Source organism: Camelus ferus, chromosome 9 (assembly GCF_009834535.1).
Source record: "Camelus ferus isolate YT-003-E chromosome 9, BCGSAC_Cfer_1.0, whole genome shotgun sequence".
Taxonomy (NCBI): Eukaryota; Metazoa; Chordata; class Mammalia; order Artiodactyla; family Camelidae; genus Camelus; species Camelus ferus.
The window spans coordinates 14,630,251-14,649,868 of record NC_045704.1 but is presented as its reverse complement, the minus strand read 5'-3'; the positions used below and the strand labels follow the sequence as shown (position 1 = coordinate 14,649,868).

The 19,618-nt window shown below is 41.9% G+C and overlaps 1 protein-coding gene, 1 non-coding gene and 1 pseudogene across 4 annotated transcripts in view; 1 reads left to right on the top strand and 2 right to left on the bottom strand.

Moving 5' to 3' along the window:
- Positions 1-3,808: 3,808 nt before the first annotated feature.
- On the bottom strand, positions 3,809-3,881 carry TRNAA-GGC. The gene has a single exon. It is a non-coding gene; the product is annotated as a tRNA-Ala (tRNA).
- Positions 3,882-7,803: 3,922 nt separating this feature from the next.
- On the bottom strand, positions 7,804-8,306 carry LOC106730368 (annotated as a pseudogene).
- Positions 8,307-11,043: 2,737 nt separating this feature from the next.
- SAE1 (SUMO1 activating enzyme subunit 1) overlaps positions 11,044-19,618 on the top strand; it is a 60,969-nt gene continuing 52,394 nt past the window's right edge. Inside the window, exons 1-2 of one of the 3 annotated variants that reach the window (XM_014564241.2) lie at positions 11,158-11,279; positions 15,803-15,907. In XM_014564241.2, the coding sequence (XP_014419727.1) occupies positions 15,906-15,907 (2 nt within the window). In that variant the 5' untranslated portion in view covers positions 11,158-11,279; positions 15,803-15,905. Of the gene's footprint in view, positions 11,280-15,802; positions 15,908-19,618 lie in introns of all 3 variants that reach the window. The other 2 variants (XM_006190600.3, XM_006190599.3) reach the window with 2 other exon arrangements.

The following is a 19,618-nucleotide window of genomic DNA, read 5'->3' as shown; positions in this document are numbered from 1 at the left end:
AAAAATTTTTTAAGAAAGTTAACAATAAATAAATGAACCTAACTACCCCCCCCAATCTATATAACTGTGCTTTGACTTTCAGTGGGTGGAACAGTTCTGCGTTTTCTGAGAGGCTTTCCCCAGGTTATAGTCCTCAATTTGGCTCAAACACAATTTCCATCTCTTTCCAAGGTTGACTGATTAATTTATTCTGTCAACAAACCCAAAGTGTATACCACATACCACAAGGCATGAAGAAGAATGCTCACAGCAGCACTATTCAAAATAGCCCCTAATTGGAAACTACCTAAATGCCCATCGATAGGAGAACAGACAAGCTGTAGTGTATTCACCTTTGAAAGCCCCTGGATGGCTGGAGTATAAGACCCAAATGGCAGAGCCCTTTGTACTTGTTGGGGCCCAGGGCAGGCTGCCCCAGAATATGCCTCAGTAGAATACTGATTATTTTGAATGAAAGCTACTGAGGAAATGACTGGTATAAGGGGAGCACTTTGACCTTCCTGTCTGTCTCCCTGAAGCCAGGAAATAAATCTCCCATGTGAAAGGTGTCCTCCTGTACCGGGAAGTAGAAAGACATCTTTATCACCAGAGATTAGGAACTCAGGGCTAATAAGACTATATAAACAATATAAACAGTTACTTCTTTACAAATTTACTACCCAAGCCCGAACTTTGCTTAAATTCCTTACCAATGAAGCACCCAAACTGAAGTTTCTTTATCCTGTCAATTCCTCTCAATTTGTTTCTTTCTCTAAAAGGAAAAATTTTTGTTTAGAAGCTGCCTGTTTTGGCCACATCTTAGGTTCCATTTCCATGAGACCTCTATGGGCATGAATTAAAATATGACTATTTTTCTCCTGTTAATCTTTCATGTGTCAGTTTTAATAGTAGTCCAGCCACAAAAACTCAAGATGGGTAGAGAGGGAGATCTCACCTGCCCGAACACACTAAATCTTGGACTAGCTGGAGAACCTCCTCTTGCACAGGGCCCAGAAGCCTTAGGGCTTTCTTTGCTGATGAGTGAGAGCAAGTCTCCCTACCATGATACAAGCTGCCTCTAAAACTCCAAGAGGGCATCCAAACCTTGTGGATTTTTTGTAGTGCATGGTGGGGAAGGGGAAGGGCGTTGGAGGGGGAGCAGAGGGGCGGGGAGATACAAGTTTCAGCAATTTGCCCCTTGTTTGGGGAAAAATAAATCCACTATACCTCTTCTCCTCTTCTTCTGGATGTCCCAACCATCTTTTTTTTTTTTTTTTGTGCCAAAACAGGAGAATGAACCAAACATCTATGAGCTGACAGTTCCCTGTATTTTTCTGAAATGGAACCTCTTGTAATGCCCATAAATCTAACCAATGCTTCCTTGGCATGTGTTTCATTCTGCTCTTGGAACATCATAATTCTAGCAAAAGATTTTACTTTTCTAATTCCTGGGGTGGCTCTCTGGTGGGTTCTTTGCGCCGTGGGTGAGCAGTCCCTTAGAGAGAAAACATAGGAGCTTGGAAGCAATACTAGAGGCTGGCTCCAAGCTCTGGAAACCCTGGGGAAGAAAGGAGATCATTGGCCAAAGAGAGACAGTACGGTGTGTTGGATCCTACTGATTGCCAGTGCAATAGCTATTTCCATCTTCTTCCTGACTAATCCAACCTTGGATTTGTTGGGGAAGTGGAAGGAAAGTCTAGTTTAGGAGATGATCATCGGTTTACCTGGTTCTTAAGGAGATGATGTCGCCCCCTAGAGGACATTTTAGAAAATTATGGGAGGAAATATTTTTGTCAACTGGTTCTCAAGAGGACAATATTGTTCTCTTGGGGGCATTTTAGAAATCTGCGTGGACTTTTTGGAGCATCACAATAATCAAGGGGTTCTTGCTGGCACTAGAGGCTGGGGAGTAGGGATGATAGGATGCCTTGCAACATTTCATTGGGAGTGAATGATTACCTGATGAACAAAGTTAATGACAGTTCTCAAATAATGGAAAGAACAATTTATGCTGTTATATTAAACTGTGATGCTGAGCTTTTCCAGTTCTTTTGGAATTGTGTGCTTAGCAAAGTCACGGTAGACTTTTGGAAATTTACAAAATGTACACCACCATTTTGGGGGTAAAAATCTAGTTTTGGAACTAGATAGAGGTGATGGTTGTAGCTAGTGACTGTACATATGCCACTGAATTGTTCACTTTAAAATGGTTAATTTTATGTTATGTGAATTTCACTTCAATAAAAAAAAGGTTGAAATATATGTATCTAGCACCAAATTTGAGAATATACCATTACATTAAAATTTCTCTATGAGCTTTAGAAAAGTATAAGGGCGAAGAAGGTACAGGGGGCTTTTTAGATGTTGTCAGTGCAGGAGGAAATAATTTATAGAGCAGTTAACTTTATTTCCAGAGCTCTTTTCCACAAAGTGATCAGTTTACAAGAGGTACTGCATACTCACAGGTAATGGCTCAGATCACTCCCTAACCAAATGCAAATGAGTTTGTACCATGGATCTTTAAGGTCACTTTCAAGTCAGTATATTAACTAATAAATCATTTAATGCAAAGGATCTGTTTTTTTCGGGGTTTTTTTTTGACGAGAGACAAAAAGCATGATATAAACAAAATTTTTATTAGTGAAGAAAAAAAAATAGTGAAAGATAGTACACTCCTGAGAATTGGGAGCGGGCCAATCCAAGAGAGGAAAAACGGCCTGAAGGATCTGTTTTGCTCTTCAAAATAGTTTGGTTCCAGGGGAAGCCATAGCTCAAGTGGTAGAGTACTTGCTTAACATGTACAAGGTCCTGGGTTCAATCCTCAGTACTGCCTCTAAAAATAAATAAGTAAACTCAATTATCTCCTTCCCCTACAAGAATAATTTGACTCCTTTATTTTTCTTTCTATGATCCTTGTAAATTTCACTTTAATAATATAAGGCAACTCAGCAAAAGTGTTTACAAAGACTTATCTGAAAGATACTTGATATAGCCCTCTGCCGCCCGGTTTTTCCATGACTTCTAAACTTCTTTCCTGCACAGCGGATATTTGATCCTGTCATTGGCATTTTTCCTTGCGATAGCTTTAGATTCAGAACTTTAAAACAAGGTTGAAAAAAGAAAAAAGCTTTTTACTATGGAAAAGTTCAAAGATGATGTGTGAAAATAGAAGGGAGAGTAAAATGAACCCTTATGTACCCCTCACCCAACTTCAACAATTATAAACTCATAGCTAAGCCTGATTCTTCACTCACTGAACACCTCCCAATTCTGATGATTTATAATTAAATCCCAGACTTAGTCCATCTATCCAGCTAGCTAGGTAGCTAGAGCCACACAGATACATATATTTATTTCTACATATATCTCTATATATTTTAGAATACGCACTTGTACCTGTACTGGGTTAAATAATGTTTTCTTCCCCCCAGATTCATGTCCTTCCTGGAACCTCAGAATGTGACCTTATTTAGAAATAGGGTCATTGAAGAGATAATTAATTAAATTAAGATAAGGTCACATTGGAACTGGAGTTTGGTGGGCCCTTAATCCAAAATGCCCAGTGTCCTTCTAAAAAGAGAAGAGACACAGGGGTACACACATACAGGGAGAAGGCCATGTGACAAGAGAAGCAGAGATTGGACTGGTGCACCTACAAGCCAAGGAAAGCCAAGGTTTGTGGGCAACCACCAGAAGTTAGAAGAGACAAGGGAGGATTCCTCCCCTGGGGCCTTCAGAGAGAGAGTTTGGACATTCATTTCAAACTTAACTGTGAGGTACGAAATTTCTCTTGTGTGTTCTTTTTAATTAAGAAAATTTTTTTCTTTAATGGAGATACTGGGGATTGAACCCAGGACCTCAATGCACGCCAAGCATGCGCTCTGCCACTGAGCTATACCTCCCACCCTCTCTTTCTAAGCCACCTAGCTTGTGATACTTACTTTTGGCAGCCTTAGGATACTAACCCCTACCCATAACTCTTATTCCAATCCAGTACCATAGGGTTTCTTCCAGCCTCCACCTTTTCTATATTTGTACCTTCTCCAACAGTAAGACAACCTGACTTCCGCTATCCCTCAAATATTGGATGGGGTTATAATTAATCTACTCCAACAACATGCTTAAAAATTGGAGAAATAACCACTAGATGAGTTTGACTCCCACTGGCCTAATCTGAGGAAAATTCCAGTTAAAACACCATACATTATTTTCTAGGCCTGCTGGGCTGCCGTCATATAGAAGCACCAACTGGGTGACTTAAACTACCAGTTATTGGAGGGGAGGGCATAGCTCGGTGGTAGAGTGTGTGCTTAGCATGCACGAGGCCCTGGGTTTAATCCCCAGTACCTTTATCAAAAAAATAAGTAAACTTAATTACCTTTCCCTTCATATTTGTGGAGGCTAGAAGTCTGAGATCCAAGTGTCTGCAGGGTTGATTCCTTCTGAGGGCTCTGAGGGAGAACCTGTTCCAGGCATCTTTCCCCTAGCATCTAGTGAAGGCCAAAAAACCTTGGTGTTCTTTGCTTGTGGATCTACCCCAGTCCCTTTCTCCACCTTCACATGGGCTTCTTCCTGGATGTCTCTGTCCCCAGATTTCCTTCTTCTTATAAAGACACCAGTCCTATTGGATTAGGGCCCACCCTAATGATTTCGTCTTGATCACATCTGCAAAAATCCTATTTCCAAGTAAGGTAACACTCATAGGTCACAGTGATTAGGACTTTACTTGGGGGACACAGTGTGACCCATAACACTTTGTACAGATATGAGCTCATCAATCTGTATAGTGAAATGTATGTACTTAATTATAGGTATTAGACTTTTATCCAAACATACTAGTTTTTAAGACTCCAGTTAGTTAAATATATAAGTAACCAAATTACCTCCCCCTATCAAAAACAACAATGCTCCATTTATTTGTTTATTTATTTATTTTTAATGGAGGTCCTGGGGATTGAACCCAGGACCTCATACATGCTAAGCACACACTCTACCACTGAGCTATACCCTCCCCCTTCCAATGTCATTTAACATGGTTCTAACAGGAAGAACAGGAAAAGAATTCAGACTAGAATGAAACAGTACACAGATCTTTGTTCCATGGGTTTCCACACTAACTGCATTTTAGAATCATCTGGGGAGCATTTTGTAAAAATTCCAGTCTCAGCTCAGCCCCCGACCAATTAAGCCATCTCTGAAAGTGGGGCCTGGGCACTGTATTTGCTGAAAAGCTCTCCAGATAATCCTAATGTGCAGGTGGGATTTCAAACCAGGGCCTTGGTTAACGGTGAGCAGTCACCTGGGTGGAGGTAATTATGTAATCCTTAAACCCAGGAGCCTGATCTCCTGAATAACTGCTCTCCACTTCTTTGAAGTTACACAGTCTCAGTGCAGGCAGCTGTTCTGATTAGCTGTTGCTAAAAAAACAAACTGCCCCATGAGTATATATCTGAGAAAAGTGAAACTGTGTCTCAAAGAGTTATTTGTACACCCATGTTCACAGCAGATGAAAAGGTGGAAGCAACCCAAATGTCTATTGCTGGATAAATGGATAAACAAAATGCAGCATGTACTTAAAACAAGGTATGTACTCACAATGGGATATATTCAGCCTTAAAAAGGAAGGGAATTCTGACACATGCTACACATGGATGAGCCTTGTAGGTCTTATGCTAAGTGAAAGAAGCCAGTCACAAAAAGACAAATACTGTACAATTTCATTTATCTGAGATATCTAGAGTAGTCAAACTCACAGAAACAGAAAATAGAATGGTGGTTGCCAGGGGCTGGGTGGAGGGGAAAATGGAGAATTGTTTAACCGGTATAGAGTTCCAGTCTTGCAAGATGGCAAGTTCTGGAGATTGGTTGCAGAACAATGTAAATAAACTTGCCACTACTAAAGTGTACACTTAGAAGTGGGTGAGATAGTATGTTTTATGAGATACATATTTTACCTCAATTAAAAAAAAATTGCCCTGAAGTTTTGTGACTTAAAGTAGCAACAATCATTTTATTATTTTTACAGCATCAGTGAGTCAGGAATTCAGGAAGGCTGGTTCTGGCCTGGGATTTCTCATATGGTTGCAGACCACATGACTAGGACTGGAATAGTGGGGGGCTGGGCAGGCATCTCTCTTTGTGTGGTTTCAGGGCTTCTCCACATGGTGTCTCCTTCTGGGCTGATTTGGCTTCCTCTCAACAGGGTGGCTTCAGGGCAGTAGGACTTCTTTCCTGGCATTTCAGGGCTCAAACTAAGGGTTTCTCATGAACAAGGTGGAGGTGGCCTCCCCTATTCTGACTTAACTTGGAAGTTAAGCAAGTGTCCCTTCTGACACACTCTAGTGGTCAAATAGTTACCAAATCCAGTCCCATTTCAAGGAAAGGAAGTAGGGTCAAAAGGATGTCACAACAAGAGCATGTAGATTGGATAAAGAAGGTGTGGTATATATCTTTACAATGGAATACTACTCAGCTATAATAAAGAATTAAACAATGCCATTTGCAGCAACATGGATGGACCTAGAAATTATCATACTAAATGAAGTAAGTCAGACAGATAAAGGCAAATATCATGGTATCACTTATGTGTGGAATCTTAAAAAAAGATACAAATGATCTTATTTACAATAGAGAAATAGACTCACAGACATAGAAAACAAACTACATGTGGTTACCAAAGTGAAAAGGAGGGGAGGGATAAATTAGGAATTTGGGATTAGCAGATACAAACTATTATATATAAAATGGATAAACAACGAAGTCCTACTATATAGCTCAGGGATCTATATTCAATAACTTGTAATAACCTATAAGGAAAAATAATATAAAAAAATATATAACTGAATCACTATGCTGTACACCAAAAACTAACATAACATTGTGAATCAACTATACTCCAATTAAAAAAATAAAGCATGTAGGATGGGAGATATTGTTGTGCACACCTTTATAAAACACAATCGGCATAGTAATGATCAGGAGAAATTAGTGAATCTCCTTGTCACCATAATTATTTCCTTAGTTGGCTTCATTCAACCCTGGGAACATTTGAAGTTAAATATAGAAATGTTGAAGTGACTCAGACCTCAGGAATTAATGTTTTGGTTTAAGGAATTTGTGCATACTTGGCTTTTTATATACTGGAAATGTTTAAGAAAATCTTGCCTTCTAGAGTTTCCTGGTGAGATCTGTGATTCTCAAAAAAATTCTCAAAACTTTTCCCTGCCTTGATTTAGAGACCTGGGATGAATAACTCTAAAGTGGCTGAGCCAAAAAATATGTATATATTTACATATGTTAAATGTATCTATATTATTTTTTTTGACAAAATAAATTTTTGTCAAAAATTTTTTAATTCGTATTTTTCATTGAAGTGTAATGAGTTTACAATGTTAGTTTCAGGTGTACAGCAAAGTGATTCAATTATACATATACATATGTATGTATATATTTTCAGATTCTTTTCTACTACAGCTCATTACAAGAAATTGAATATAGTTCCCTGTGCTATATAGTAGGTCCTTGTTGTTTACCTATTTTATGTATACTAATGTGTATCTGTTAATCCCAAACTCCTAGTCTATCCATCCCCCTGCCTTTCTTCCCTGGTAACCACAGTTTGTTTTCTATGTCCATGAATCTATTTATAGATTGTAAATAAAATTTGTATCTTTTTTTTAGATTCCACATATAAGTGATACCACATATTTGTCTTTCTCTGTCTGCTTATCAAATTTTTGACAAAATAAAATTAACATTACCAAATGGTGTCAAGTATTCTCATTCTGTCCCTGAACTTCAGACCATCTGGAATCTCATCTCATCCTCTGGAGTAGGGTAAGGGGGTAAAGTCATGATTGGAAGCTGAATTGGGGGTCAGGACAGCAGTTAGGACAGGGCCTTTTTTTTTTCCCACTTTTTTTATTACTCAAGCTTCATTTTTTTCTTTAGCTTTTTGACTCTGTGCTTGGGCTTTCAATACTTTCACAACGATTTTCTGCTCCTCAATAAGGAAAGTATGCTTGATCCTGTCACGGACATATTTAGCACATGTGGAACCACAAGAAGCCCGGCTGACATGTTTTTTTGTTTTAGACAGTCTCATAAGAACTTAGGTCTCACAGCGTGAACTCCTTGAAGTTGGCCTGGACACAAGCCACATGCGGATTTTGGTGCTTTCCCAACTTTCTTGGTATAAAGGTAAACAATTCTATTACCAGGGGTTCGGGACAGCCTAGTTTTGTTAGAGGCTGTATTATAGGACAGCCTACGATGGTATGCCAAACGCTGGACCATTCTGAATGCCTCTAGGTATGGTCCCCGGAAGAGGAAAAAGGAGGACAGGGCTTTTTTTAAATCACGTTTTGTATTCTGGGTTCTTTCACTTAGTGTAATGTTTTCAAGGTTTATCTAAGTTGTGACATGTATCAGTATTTCATCCTTTTTATGGCTGAATATTATTCCACTGTATTGATATATCACATTCTGTTTATCCTTCCATCCCCTGATGGATAAATGGGGTTGTTTCACCTTTGACTAGGGTGAATAATGTTGCCATGAAAATTGACATTCAAATAATCTGTTTTAGTCTCTGTTTTCAATTCCTCCAGGTATATGCCTGAGTGGAACTGCTGGATACTATGGTAATTCGATGTTTAGCTTTTTGAAGGGGAGGTGGCCCATTTCTCAAGGGCTGGACCCAGAAACTGGCCCAGCATTCTCTTCTATCACATTTTATTGATCAAGCAGCCATAGAACACAGCTTCAAGGACAGGGGACATAGCTTCTCCCCCAACTCCTCCATACAAATGAAGAATATCACAGGGCTTGAAGACATGTTTTAAACCTCCCACAAAGAATCTGGGAGCGGGGGGGGGGGGGTGGGCCCAAGGAGAGACCCTCAGGAAAGCATAGTCAGACAAAGAGAATAAACTTCGACTGTAGGTCCTGGAAGGTGCAGGGTCGTCTCTGCCTGGGGTTCCTTCCTGGCTTTACTAGTTTTAACCTTCATTTACTCTGTAAAGCTCAGCTGAAAGTTTACATTCTCAGAATATCCTTTCCTAACTCCTACACTAAGTCAGACACTGTCATCACTTCCTCTTCTCCATGACAACACTTCTCAATGTTTCGATCTGTTTTTATGCCACTATTTTATTTCTCCCACTAGACTGTGACTGCCCCTAAAGCAGGAGTGTGTCCATTTTTATCATGATTGTATCCTTAGGGCCTGGCACAAAGTCCAACAGATAGTAGGGATTTGACAAATATTTGTTGAGTAGTTGAATTAGTGAATAAGTCTTTGACTGATGAAGTAATGTCTATTTCCCCTACTAGACTGTCAGCACCACCCAGGGCAGATCCGTTTCCCTTGTTCACCTGATTTTCACAGGGCATGTGTATGCATAGCGAATGTGGTAACTAGCCTTCAAGATGGTCCCCAAATGATCCTTGCCGCCTAGTATTCACACCCTTGTATCATCCCCTCCTATAATGAATAGAGTAGACCAGAGTGTGGCCAATAGGATGTTGGTGACAATGTGGAGGCTGAGGCATAGAAAGCGTTCCTGCTTTCAGCTTCCCCTGGAGGATCATTTGTTCTGGGAGATGTCACCCACTATGTCATGAGGACACTCTAGCAGCCTAGTGGATAGGCCCACATGAAGAGGCATTGAGGTCCCCAGCCATCAGCCATCATTAACTTGCTAGCCATGTGATGAGTCACTTTGGAAGGGAAGTGACCCCCACCCCACCCCATCAGAAGATTGCAGCCCCAGCTGTTATCTGACTGCATCCTCATGAGAGACCTTGAGCCAGAACTGCCCACCCAAACTGCCCCTGAATTCCTGATTCACAGAAACTATAAGAGAGAATAAATACTGATTGTTGTTGTAAGTTCCTAAATTTTTTTCATAATTTATTATGTATCAATAACCCATAGAGTAGGCATTGACCAAACGTGATTTTTTTTGAATGATAATTTGAACTTGGATGAATTGCTACCATTTTCTGAGTCCTGGAGTTGTACTGTAAAAGGGGAGAAAAGATCTATCCCTGAGGCTCACAGAGTATGTAAGATTAGAGCATGTAGTAGGAGCTTAACATACCACCAGCAGTAGTATAACCTCCTGATGAAATATATGGGCCATACAGCCTGGGTTTGAAGCCAAGCTTCACTGCTTCTAAGATGTAAGACTTCGGTCAGTGTACTAACACCTAACTTTGCTGGACCTCAGACTCCTTAGTTATGAGGGAGTGGGGGTGTTAAAGAATTTATCTGCACTTACAAGGGTTAGAGAAATAATCCACGTAGGGCCCATTGAAACTCCACAAGAGGGCAGCTTTTTTTTTTCTTCACTGCTCTATCCTAGCACAGAGATCGATGGCTGACAAACAAGTTCTCGATAAGTATTTGTTGAATGAATAATAAAAAGGCATCTTGCCTAAGGAAAACACATATTAACTATTACTAGCCTACAAGGTTCTACATGATTCCCCACCTGCTTCATATATGACTTAATCTCTTATCCCTTGCCATCCTCTCAGCTCCAACCACCTTGCCCTCTCCACAGTGCTTCAATTCTGTCAGCATGCGCCAGCTTCAGGGCCTTTGCACCTGCTGCTCTCTGGTTCCAGAAACGTTCCATCTCCTAGTTGTCTACCTAGATTGTTTCTGCAGTTCCTTCAGATCTCTGCTCAATGTCACCTTCTCTAAGAAACCTTCCCTGACCACTCCTGTCACCCTGTAGTCCCATATCTTGTTTTAATTTTCTTCCAACATTTATTGCATGTCTGATTTATTTATTTTTTCCTTTGTTCTATTTCACAATAGCCCCACTGCCGGGATTTCAGCAGGCGCTCCATTATATTTGCTGAATTAATAGCCTCAGAAAAGGCCACTCGGGTAGCCTCGTGGGGCCAGAAGCCGCGCGGATTCTTGGCCAGTATTGGGAGGAGCCTCCACCACGTGACTGGCTGTCGCCCGCCCGCCTTTGAGGCTAAGGAGGTCCACGTGGTTCCAGGTTGCAGGGGCCGGCGGAGGGGAGGAGGTACTGCGCAGACGCAGCCCCTGGCGCAGGCGCAGACGCGGCCCGGGCGCGCAGCCGGCGGCAGTTGGTGGCGTGTGGGACCAGCGGGAGGTTGCCGTGAGTCCGGCGGGAGGTTGTCGTGAGCCCGACCCGAGCGCAGGCGGCGAGAGCCGGCGCCATGGTGGAGAAGGAGGAGGCGGGCGGCGGTATCAGCGAGGAGGAGGCGGCGCAGTATGACCGGCAGATCCGTCTCTGGGGATTGGAGGCCCAGAAACGGTCAGGGCCGGTGCGGCTTCTTGAGGGGGCGTCTGGCCTGAGGCGTTGGCGGCCCTCGGGGAGTGGAAGGGTTTAATTTGAAGAGGGGAGGCGGGAATCATGTACCCGAGCATGGTCGCCCTCCTGGGAGGACTGGAGGGGTAGATTTGGGAAGCGGGGACATCCTAGGGTGGTGGGAGGGCCGTTCCGAGGGATTGGCGGCTTCTAGAAGAGGAGGTGGGGAAGTCCTGGGGGGGTCGGGAGGATTCTGACTCAGGGTCTTGACGCCCGAAGGGAGTGATGTTGGGGTTTAGATCGAGGGTGGAGGCTTAGGGAATAGGAGGGGCCAGGAATGCATGGAAAGGATGAAAGTGGGAGGTGGGGCATAGTTCATTCATTCATAGGTAGTAGGAACCTGTTCTCTGCTGGACGCTGGAGAGCCTGGCAGACCGAACAGATGGAAGCTTACATTAATTCTTGTGGCCTTTAAGGGGTGGGCCAGTCTGAAAGAATGAAGATTTTTGAGGCGTCTTGGAGCAAGGTTTTTTTCAAGTGGGAGTCCTGAGAGGCTCGGAGAGGCTCGGCGGACTGGAGGTACCTGAAGAGGTTGTGTCTAGTTATGGAGGTGTGTCCAGAGAGGACAGGACTGGGTATATCTTGGGCATACCCACGGAGGAAGTAATCATCAGAGGGGATGAGGTCTTTGAAAGGGGTGATTGATTTGATCAAATATGTATTGAGCACCTGCCACAGGCACTATTTTAAACACTGGGCATATGTCAGTGAACCAGGCAGACTCTTTGCCCACATGGAGTTTACATTATAGTGAGGGAGGCAGTAAACATAAATAATAAAATACCAGATAATGCAAGTGCTAGGGAGTAAAAGCAGGAAAAGACGATCAACAAAGGATGGTGAGATGGAAGCGCTGTTTTCATAGGGTGCCCAGGGGGGCCTCTGAAGAGGTAACATTGACCCTCAGACCCATATGAAAAGAAAGCTGTGTGGCCATCTGGAAGAACCTTCCTAGCATAGAGAGTATGAAGTGTAAAATCCTGGAGGCCAGAGCACGCTTGGCAAATTGGAGTCACAGGGTGGATGGAACCAAATGAGTTGAGTAGCTTTTTTTTTTTTTTTCCCGTGGATTGTTCTTTAAATGTTAATTAAGTCAAATTGGTTAATAATGTTCATATTTTTTATCTCTTTACTGATTTTTTATCTTTACTGATTTTGTGACTGTTCATTCTTTTGATTACTGAGAGTTTTGTTCAAATCTTTATATTTATGGATTTGTTTATTATTTCTTTCAGTTCTATCAGTTTTTGCATTATATTCTTTAAGGCCCTGTTATTAGGTGCAAAAACATTTTGGATTGTCTTGTCCTCTTGATTAATTGACCTCTTTGTAGTTGTATTTATTTACTTTCTAATTGAAGTGAGGAGTAGCTTTTTTATTCTAAGTGTGCTGGGAAACCTATTGGAGAATTTTGAGGGCAAGAGTAACATAATCTGATTTGTGTTTGAGAAGGATCACTCTTGCTCTGTGGAGAATAAATTGAGGTAGGCAGAAGTGGAGATAAGGATTCTGATTAGAAGGCTGCTGCAGCAGTCTGCTTGAGACATAAATAATGGTGTCTTGGAACTCTAGAGAAGGGATCAGATCTAGGTTCTGGATATAATTTGAAGGTAGAAGGGACAGGCTTTGTTGAAGGATTCAGTGTGTGGGGTCTGAGAGGCAGAACTCAAGGATGCCTCCAAGGTTTTAGCCTGAGCAGGTGGAAAGATGGAAGTGCCTTTAGGGACCGAGATGGGGAGACTGTAGGTTTGGTGGGGTGAGGGAGAAATCAGGAGTTCTCTTTTGGACTTATGTTTTAGATGTTTACTACACATCTAAGTAGAGTTATGTGAGTGGTTGTGGTCAGAGGTGAGATCTGGGTGTTGGGAGGTGGTTATGTGATGTGATTGAGTACAGAGTGTAGAATTGATTGAGCTAAGGGTTGAGGAGGCAGGCAGGTCAAGAGAATTTAGTGTGAGGGGTGGGAGCTTCTAGAATTTTTTTGGTGAGAGAGTGTGTGCGTGGTGGGTGGGGTGAAGTGGGGGCTACTTCAGTTTCTTTCAGGTCTGTAGGGTCTTCTGTGATTGGGGAGGAGGGTCATCATGAGGCATTAGCAAGCATCTGAGGTTTGAAGGCATCTGAACTAGAAGATTGGGAATTAAATGATGAGAATGAACACACAAGTGGGGTTGATTGGATGTAGGGACTGCCGTTTGAAGGATTAGAGTGTTGGGGGTCCTAAAGGGTTGGGAAGGGGATCCTAAATGTACTGGTAGAGTTGATCCAAGGGGTTGGTGGCAGTAAGTAGTTTTCTTCACGGTGGGTTAAGGTTGGTGAGGATTAAATTGGAATCAGAGGGTTAAGAATGAATGAATGATCTGAGGAGCAATAAAGAATGGATGTGGGCGGCTCTAAGGAGCAGATGACCTAAGCTGCAAATCAAAGTCAGAATCTGGAATTCTTGGGAGATGGGAGTTATTCTGAGGACGTGAAGATGTACTGAGCTCAGTGGAGAACCTGAAAAGGATTGGCTGAGGGTCCTGTGAAGGAAGGAAGGGGTTACCTATAATTTGAAATCTACAGATTTGTACACAGTCTTGCAGAGTTGATTAAAGCGCTCTCATGTCCAGTTTTCAAATGAGTCTCATAGCAGCTCTTTGGAGAAAGAAGGGGAGTGATTTCCTCCTGTACAGGAAGGAAGGCAACACTACGAAGCAAATTAACTTGCCTGTAAGGAAACTCCAGAGGGTTAAGGAGAACTTCAGGGACTGGAGTTCCTTTGTGAAATGGAAGGTGGCCTCGGAATCGACGTTCTACATTCTGGCTATAGTTTTGCCTCTGACTCTGTGATTTGAGCCAAGACTGTCAGAGAATTGGAAAGGAGAGACATAATAATTAAAAGGGCCTTCAGGGGAACTCATATAGGCTGGAGGTTTAAAAACTGGGGGGTTATCTCTCATAAAGTGTTTTAATTTTTTGAAATTAATTGCCAGCATTTAAAAATCTAGAGAATTGGCCAAATTGCGGACAATTTGAGCATTAAAAAGAATAAATCTACTTCATTTAGACATAACTTAATAACTTAGAATTCATAAAGCCAAGGTAATATTTTAGCAAAAGAGAAGTAAGACATTTGTCTCCTTTGGAGGTGATTAGTAATGAAGTGTCTTCTGATTTGGTGAAATAAGAACTTCAGTGCACCATCTTCATTGTATTCCTGCCAAATATCTTTTACCCTAATCATGCTTTTAGAGACCAAAGAAACAAAGACACCATTGAGGTAATGATAAGATGTCCAGAATGTGGGACATTTTACAAGACTACTGCCCTGGTTCTCTTCCAGAAGTCAATGTCATGGAAAAAACAAGTGAAGGGACTGTTCTAGAGTAAGAAAGTAAAGAGGTGGTGTCAGATGCAAGGTGTGACCCCTGACTGGACCTTCTTTCAAAAAGCAAACTCCTCTTAAAAAACAAACAAACACATCTTTTACACGGTAGGGGAAATTTGCATATTCATCCCTGTTAGATGATATTTGGGAATTATTTTCTAGATATGATAAATAGTGTGATTATGAAGGAGAATGTCATATTTTTGGCCCTGCATGCTATAGGTTTGAAGTGCCGGGATGTAGGTATATGGGTAAGGCCAAAAGGGCAAAATGTTAATATTCTTTCTATTTTTCTGTATATTTGAATTTTTTGTTTTTAATTGCAGTATAGTTGCTTTACAATGTTGTATTAGTTTCCGGTGTATAGCAAAGTGGTTCAGTTGAACATATCTGTTTTTCAGATTCTTTTCCATTATGGGTTATTACAAGATACTGAGTATAGTTCCCTATGCTATACAGTAGGTTCTTGTTGGCTATCTGTGTTACATATGGTGCTGTGTATAGGTTAATCCCAAACTTCTAAATTTATCCCTCTCCTGAAATTTTTCATAATGAGAAATTGAGAAAATGTGTCTGTCTCCCTCCTAAGCCCTATCCCCCCTGCCGCCATGTGGAGATTTCAGTTTCTGATTTCTCTCTTTTGAAAATTAGTAAGATCAGACACCCCCACGTTGATTGGAGCTAAGTAGAGGCTGCCTCTTTTACACAGAACATGGGCTCTACTTTGCCATCGTCTCCATCAGCTCTGATTCATTCACTGATAAAATTGCCTGGCCCCGGTAAGCCTGTGAGTTTGTATCTCTTGCTGTGGTGCCTAGCCCATTTTACGGGTGAGGTTCAAGGAAGGAAGCCAACTCTTCAAGGTCACGCACCAAGTAAACAGAAGAAGTACGACTTGAATCTAAGCCACTAACTTCAGGTTTACTGCTATTTCCATGGCAGCTCATTTGCCACAACCAAAGCTCATTCTTTCAGTCATATTAACAAAAAGGAGAGTGTTGAACCTGGCAGCCGTGTATGTTCTCAGATTATGTGCTCCAGCAGTTTTTGCACTGCCTTTCGTACCAAAAGCATGTCTAATTTTTCTTCCTCCACTTGACAGTGATTTGTCCTGTATGTAATTGAGCAGAGAGTGTGACTGGGAGGAGAGAAGTAGACGATCAGCTCCATGAGGACAAGCACTATATAAATGTCCAGTGACTAGGATGTGAGTTTTGACTGATCTATATTAAATTTCCAGTGCTTGCATGTGTGTAGACATTAAAACATGTGTTGAGTAAAGGGAATGATTGTCCCCTGCAAAGATCTAGGACGTCCATCTCTGCCAACTAGCTCTCTGACCTCTGATGAGGCACAGTTTCTTGGCCTTACAGTCCACATCTGCAAAAAGGAGGGGTGAGTGTGATTACATCTTTAAGGACTCTTTAAACTCTGAAATTTTGACTTCACAGAAAAGTCCCTGTTTTCAAGCACTCGTTACCCAACACTGCTGCCTTTCAGAAAGCACTTCAGTTGGTTCCCTAGGCATGTATTTGCCATGAAAGTGACTGAGCAGGTCCTGGAGGCCAGTCCTGGTGGTTACATACAAGGACCAATTTTTGCAGTGGTTGATAGTGGTTAATAGTTGAGTTCAAATCTCAGCTCCAGAACTTCTTAGTTGTTTAACCTTGTGTTCGTGTCTTTACTTCTCTGTGCTTCATTCAGTTTTGTCACCATCAGATGGAGATAACAGAATCTACATTGTAAGATTATGGAGAAAGAAATGAGATAATGCATGAAGAGAGTCTAGCACAGAAAGCATTCAGTAAATTATAGCTGCAATTATTTGACAAGTATAAATCACCAGCAACAAAAGAAGGGAAACTAAATAAGTTGAGATAAATGAGATAAAGTCAGTGGGATGAGTGGAAACTCCAGACGGAGGAGCAGATTTGCCCAAGCAGATCTAGGTGCCGAACAGTCTTAAGTTCTAGCTTGGATTCTGACGAGACATTTAAGTGAATATAGGGAATAGGCAGTTGGGTGGAGCAGAACTGTAGATTTAAATGAGGAGTATTACACTGTGAAGTGAAGAAGAGAGTTTTTAAAAGGAGAAAATGGTCAAATTTGCCCAACGGCCCCATCATTTATCTGGTTGCACTGACCAGAAACCTAGGAGTTCTTTATTCATCTCTGTTCTTTCTGTCCACATTCAGTCTGTTGGGAAGTCCTGCAGGCTCTGCTTCAAGCTTTATCTCATCCATTTTTCTTCATTTTTTAGTCCAGGCCACACCCATCGTCTCAGATCACCTCAGCAGTTCCTCCCTGACCTCCCCTGTTCACTCTTGACTTCATAATCCATTCTCCACAAAGCAGCCAAACTGATTTAAATAAAAAAACAGAACAAAACAAAAAAAACACCAGATCACAGCAGTCCTGCTTAAAAAGCCTTCCTATGATTTCCTGTATACTCAGCATAAAAACCAGACCTTTTGAAAAAATCTTGCCTTTCCTGCCCTGCCTTGTCTGACCTTGCCTCCCTGGCTCCCTCCATTCAGGCTACTTGAGTCTTGTTCTTCAAATATGCTAAAGGGCCCTCCGGCCTCAGGGACTTTATGCTTGCCCTACTTGAGTAAATATACAAGATTTTTGCATGACTCACTTTCACGCCTTAGACTCAATGGATGTGGTTTGAATGAGAATTTGGTAGTCTTAAGGATTTTTAAGCACGAGTGGACTTCACTGGCTTGACTTAACTTGCAGTCTGTATTGTGAATTCAGATTGTGGTGTGAAGACAGGTTCCTTCCTTCGTAGAAATTTTAAAGTTATTTCCATGACAGAAGAAGTTAAAGAGGGGAGAGTAAATGAGCAAATATTTATTTAGAACCTACTGTATGCAGGGCAGCATAGGGGAGGCATTGAGAGAGGGAAAAAAAATCACAGATCTTGATTAGAACTGAATTTGGAGCCTTAGCTGTGGGAGCTTGGACACCTTTTCTGAGCCTCAGTTTTTTCCTTTCTCTAGGCAGACCTGGATCCTTTCCTGAGGAAATGTGATGGCCCACCGCAGGGCCTGTGGAGCCCTTGGCCTTTTAGGAAGAGAAATTGTATGCAGCATTTAGGGTGTGGGTGCTTTTTTCTGAGAGAAAAATGGTGAAGAACCACAATCAAGGTTTCAGTGAGGTGCTGTATGTAATGTACCCAGCTCAGTGCCTGGTACTTAGTGAGCCCTCTGTGGATGCTATTTACTGTCATTTGTCACTGGTGGACTTAATACACAATCTGTCACAATGTACTTTTACATTTACTTGTGATATTGAGAGGCAATATAACTAAGAGCATCAACCCTGGAGCAATGTTGCCTGAGTTATCTCCTTTGCCAGTTGGTAGCTGTGTGATCTTCAGCAAGGTCCCTAGGAACTCTGCGCCTCAGTGTATTATTTTCTTGTTGGCTGCTGTAACAATAACCACAAATTTAGTGGCTTTAAAGAACACAAATTCTGGAGGTCAGAAGTTTGGAATCTGTTTCACTGGGCTAAATAAAATCAAGGTGTTGATAGGGCTGTGCTCCCTGCACAGGCTCTAGGGAAGAATCTGCTTGATTTTTCTAGCTTCTAGAAGCCCCCTGTATTCTTTGTCTTCTGGCCTCTTCCTTCATCTGCAAAGCCATCAGTGTAGCATCTTCAAGTCTCTGTTCTCTGACTTTGCTTTTGTTAGCACGTCTTTGCTTTTGTTAGCACGTCTCCTTCTCTGACCCTGACCTTTCTGCCTTGCTCTTACAAGGACCCTTGTGATTACTTGGACCTACTTGAAAAATCCAGGGTAATAACCCCATCTCAAAATCCTTAATTTAATCACACCGGCAAAATTCCTTTTGCCATGTAGTGTGATTTATTTACAGGTCCCAGAAATTAGGGCATGGACACCTTTGGGGGAGGGGCATTATTTTGTCTCTAATAGTCAGCTTCCTCATCTGTAAAATGAGAATAGTAGCACTACCTACTTTGCAGAGTTAATACATATAAATTGCTTAGAATTGCTTAAAATATAAATTGCTTTGGCATTCAGTAACTGTTTCATAAGTGTTAACTGCTGTTATTTCATTCTTTTTGATGGCTGCCTAGTTTTCCATAGTAGGTGTGTACCAGGCCACTGTGGCCTCAGCCCACCAGCTCAGTCACTCTACCTTATTGCTGCTCTCGTCAGCTAGCTGGTTGTATCAGCCACTTTCTAGCTGTGCAAGCTAGTTCACCTCTTTTTGCCTGTTTTCTCAGTTGTAAAATACACATAACAAGGTACCTGCTCATAAGACTGTCATGAGGATTGAATAATATAATACATGTGAAGTTTAGAACAGTGGTTGTTGGCACACAATGAGTGTTCCGTGAGTGTTAGCTATTTTATTGTGTACCAAGGTTATGTAATTCTGTGGATGGACACTTAGGTTTCTTTTGGTGTATCTATTAATTCAACAGCTATTTGAGTAACAGTGTAAGTGCCCAGCATAGTCATAGATGCTTGGGGTACCATGGTTTCTGGAGCTAACATTCTAAGGGAGGAACAAGCAATGAATGTATAAGCAAGTAGCATAATTCTGGATAGAAGAGATGTGGACCTGTTTTGGATTAGGTGGCCTGTGTGAACTTCTCTAAGGAGGTGACAGTTGAGCTGAGACCTAAAGAATGGGTCAGGTGAAGAGTTAGGGGAGGAAGCAAAGAGAAAAACTAATGCCAGAGTCCTACAGCAGGCGTAGATGTGGTGTTTTCTAGGATCGGGGAAGGTCAGCCTGTCTGTAGCCAGGTTACCAGGGAGAGAGCTGGATGAGATGAGGCCAGAGGGGTACGCAGGGCTGTGGGTAAGGAGCTGGCATAGGGCACCATTGAAAGGTTTGAGCGGGGGGGAGGGTATAGCTCAAGTGGTAGGGCATGTGCTTAGCAT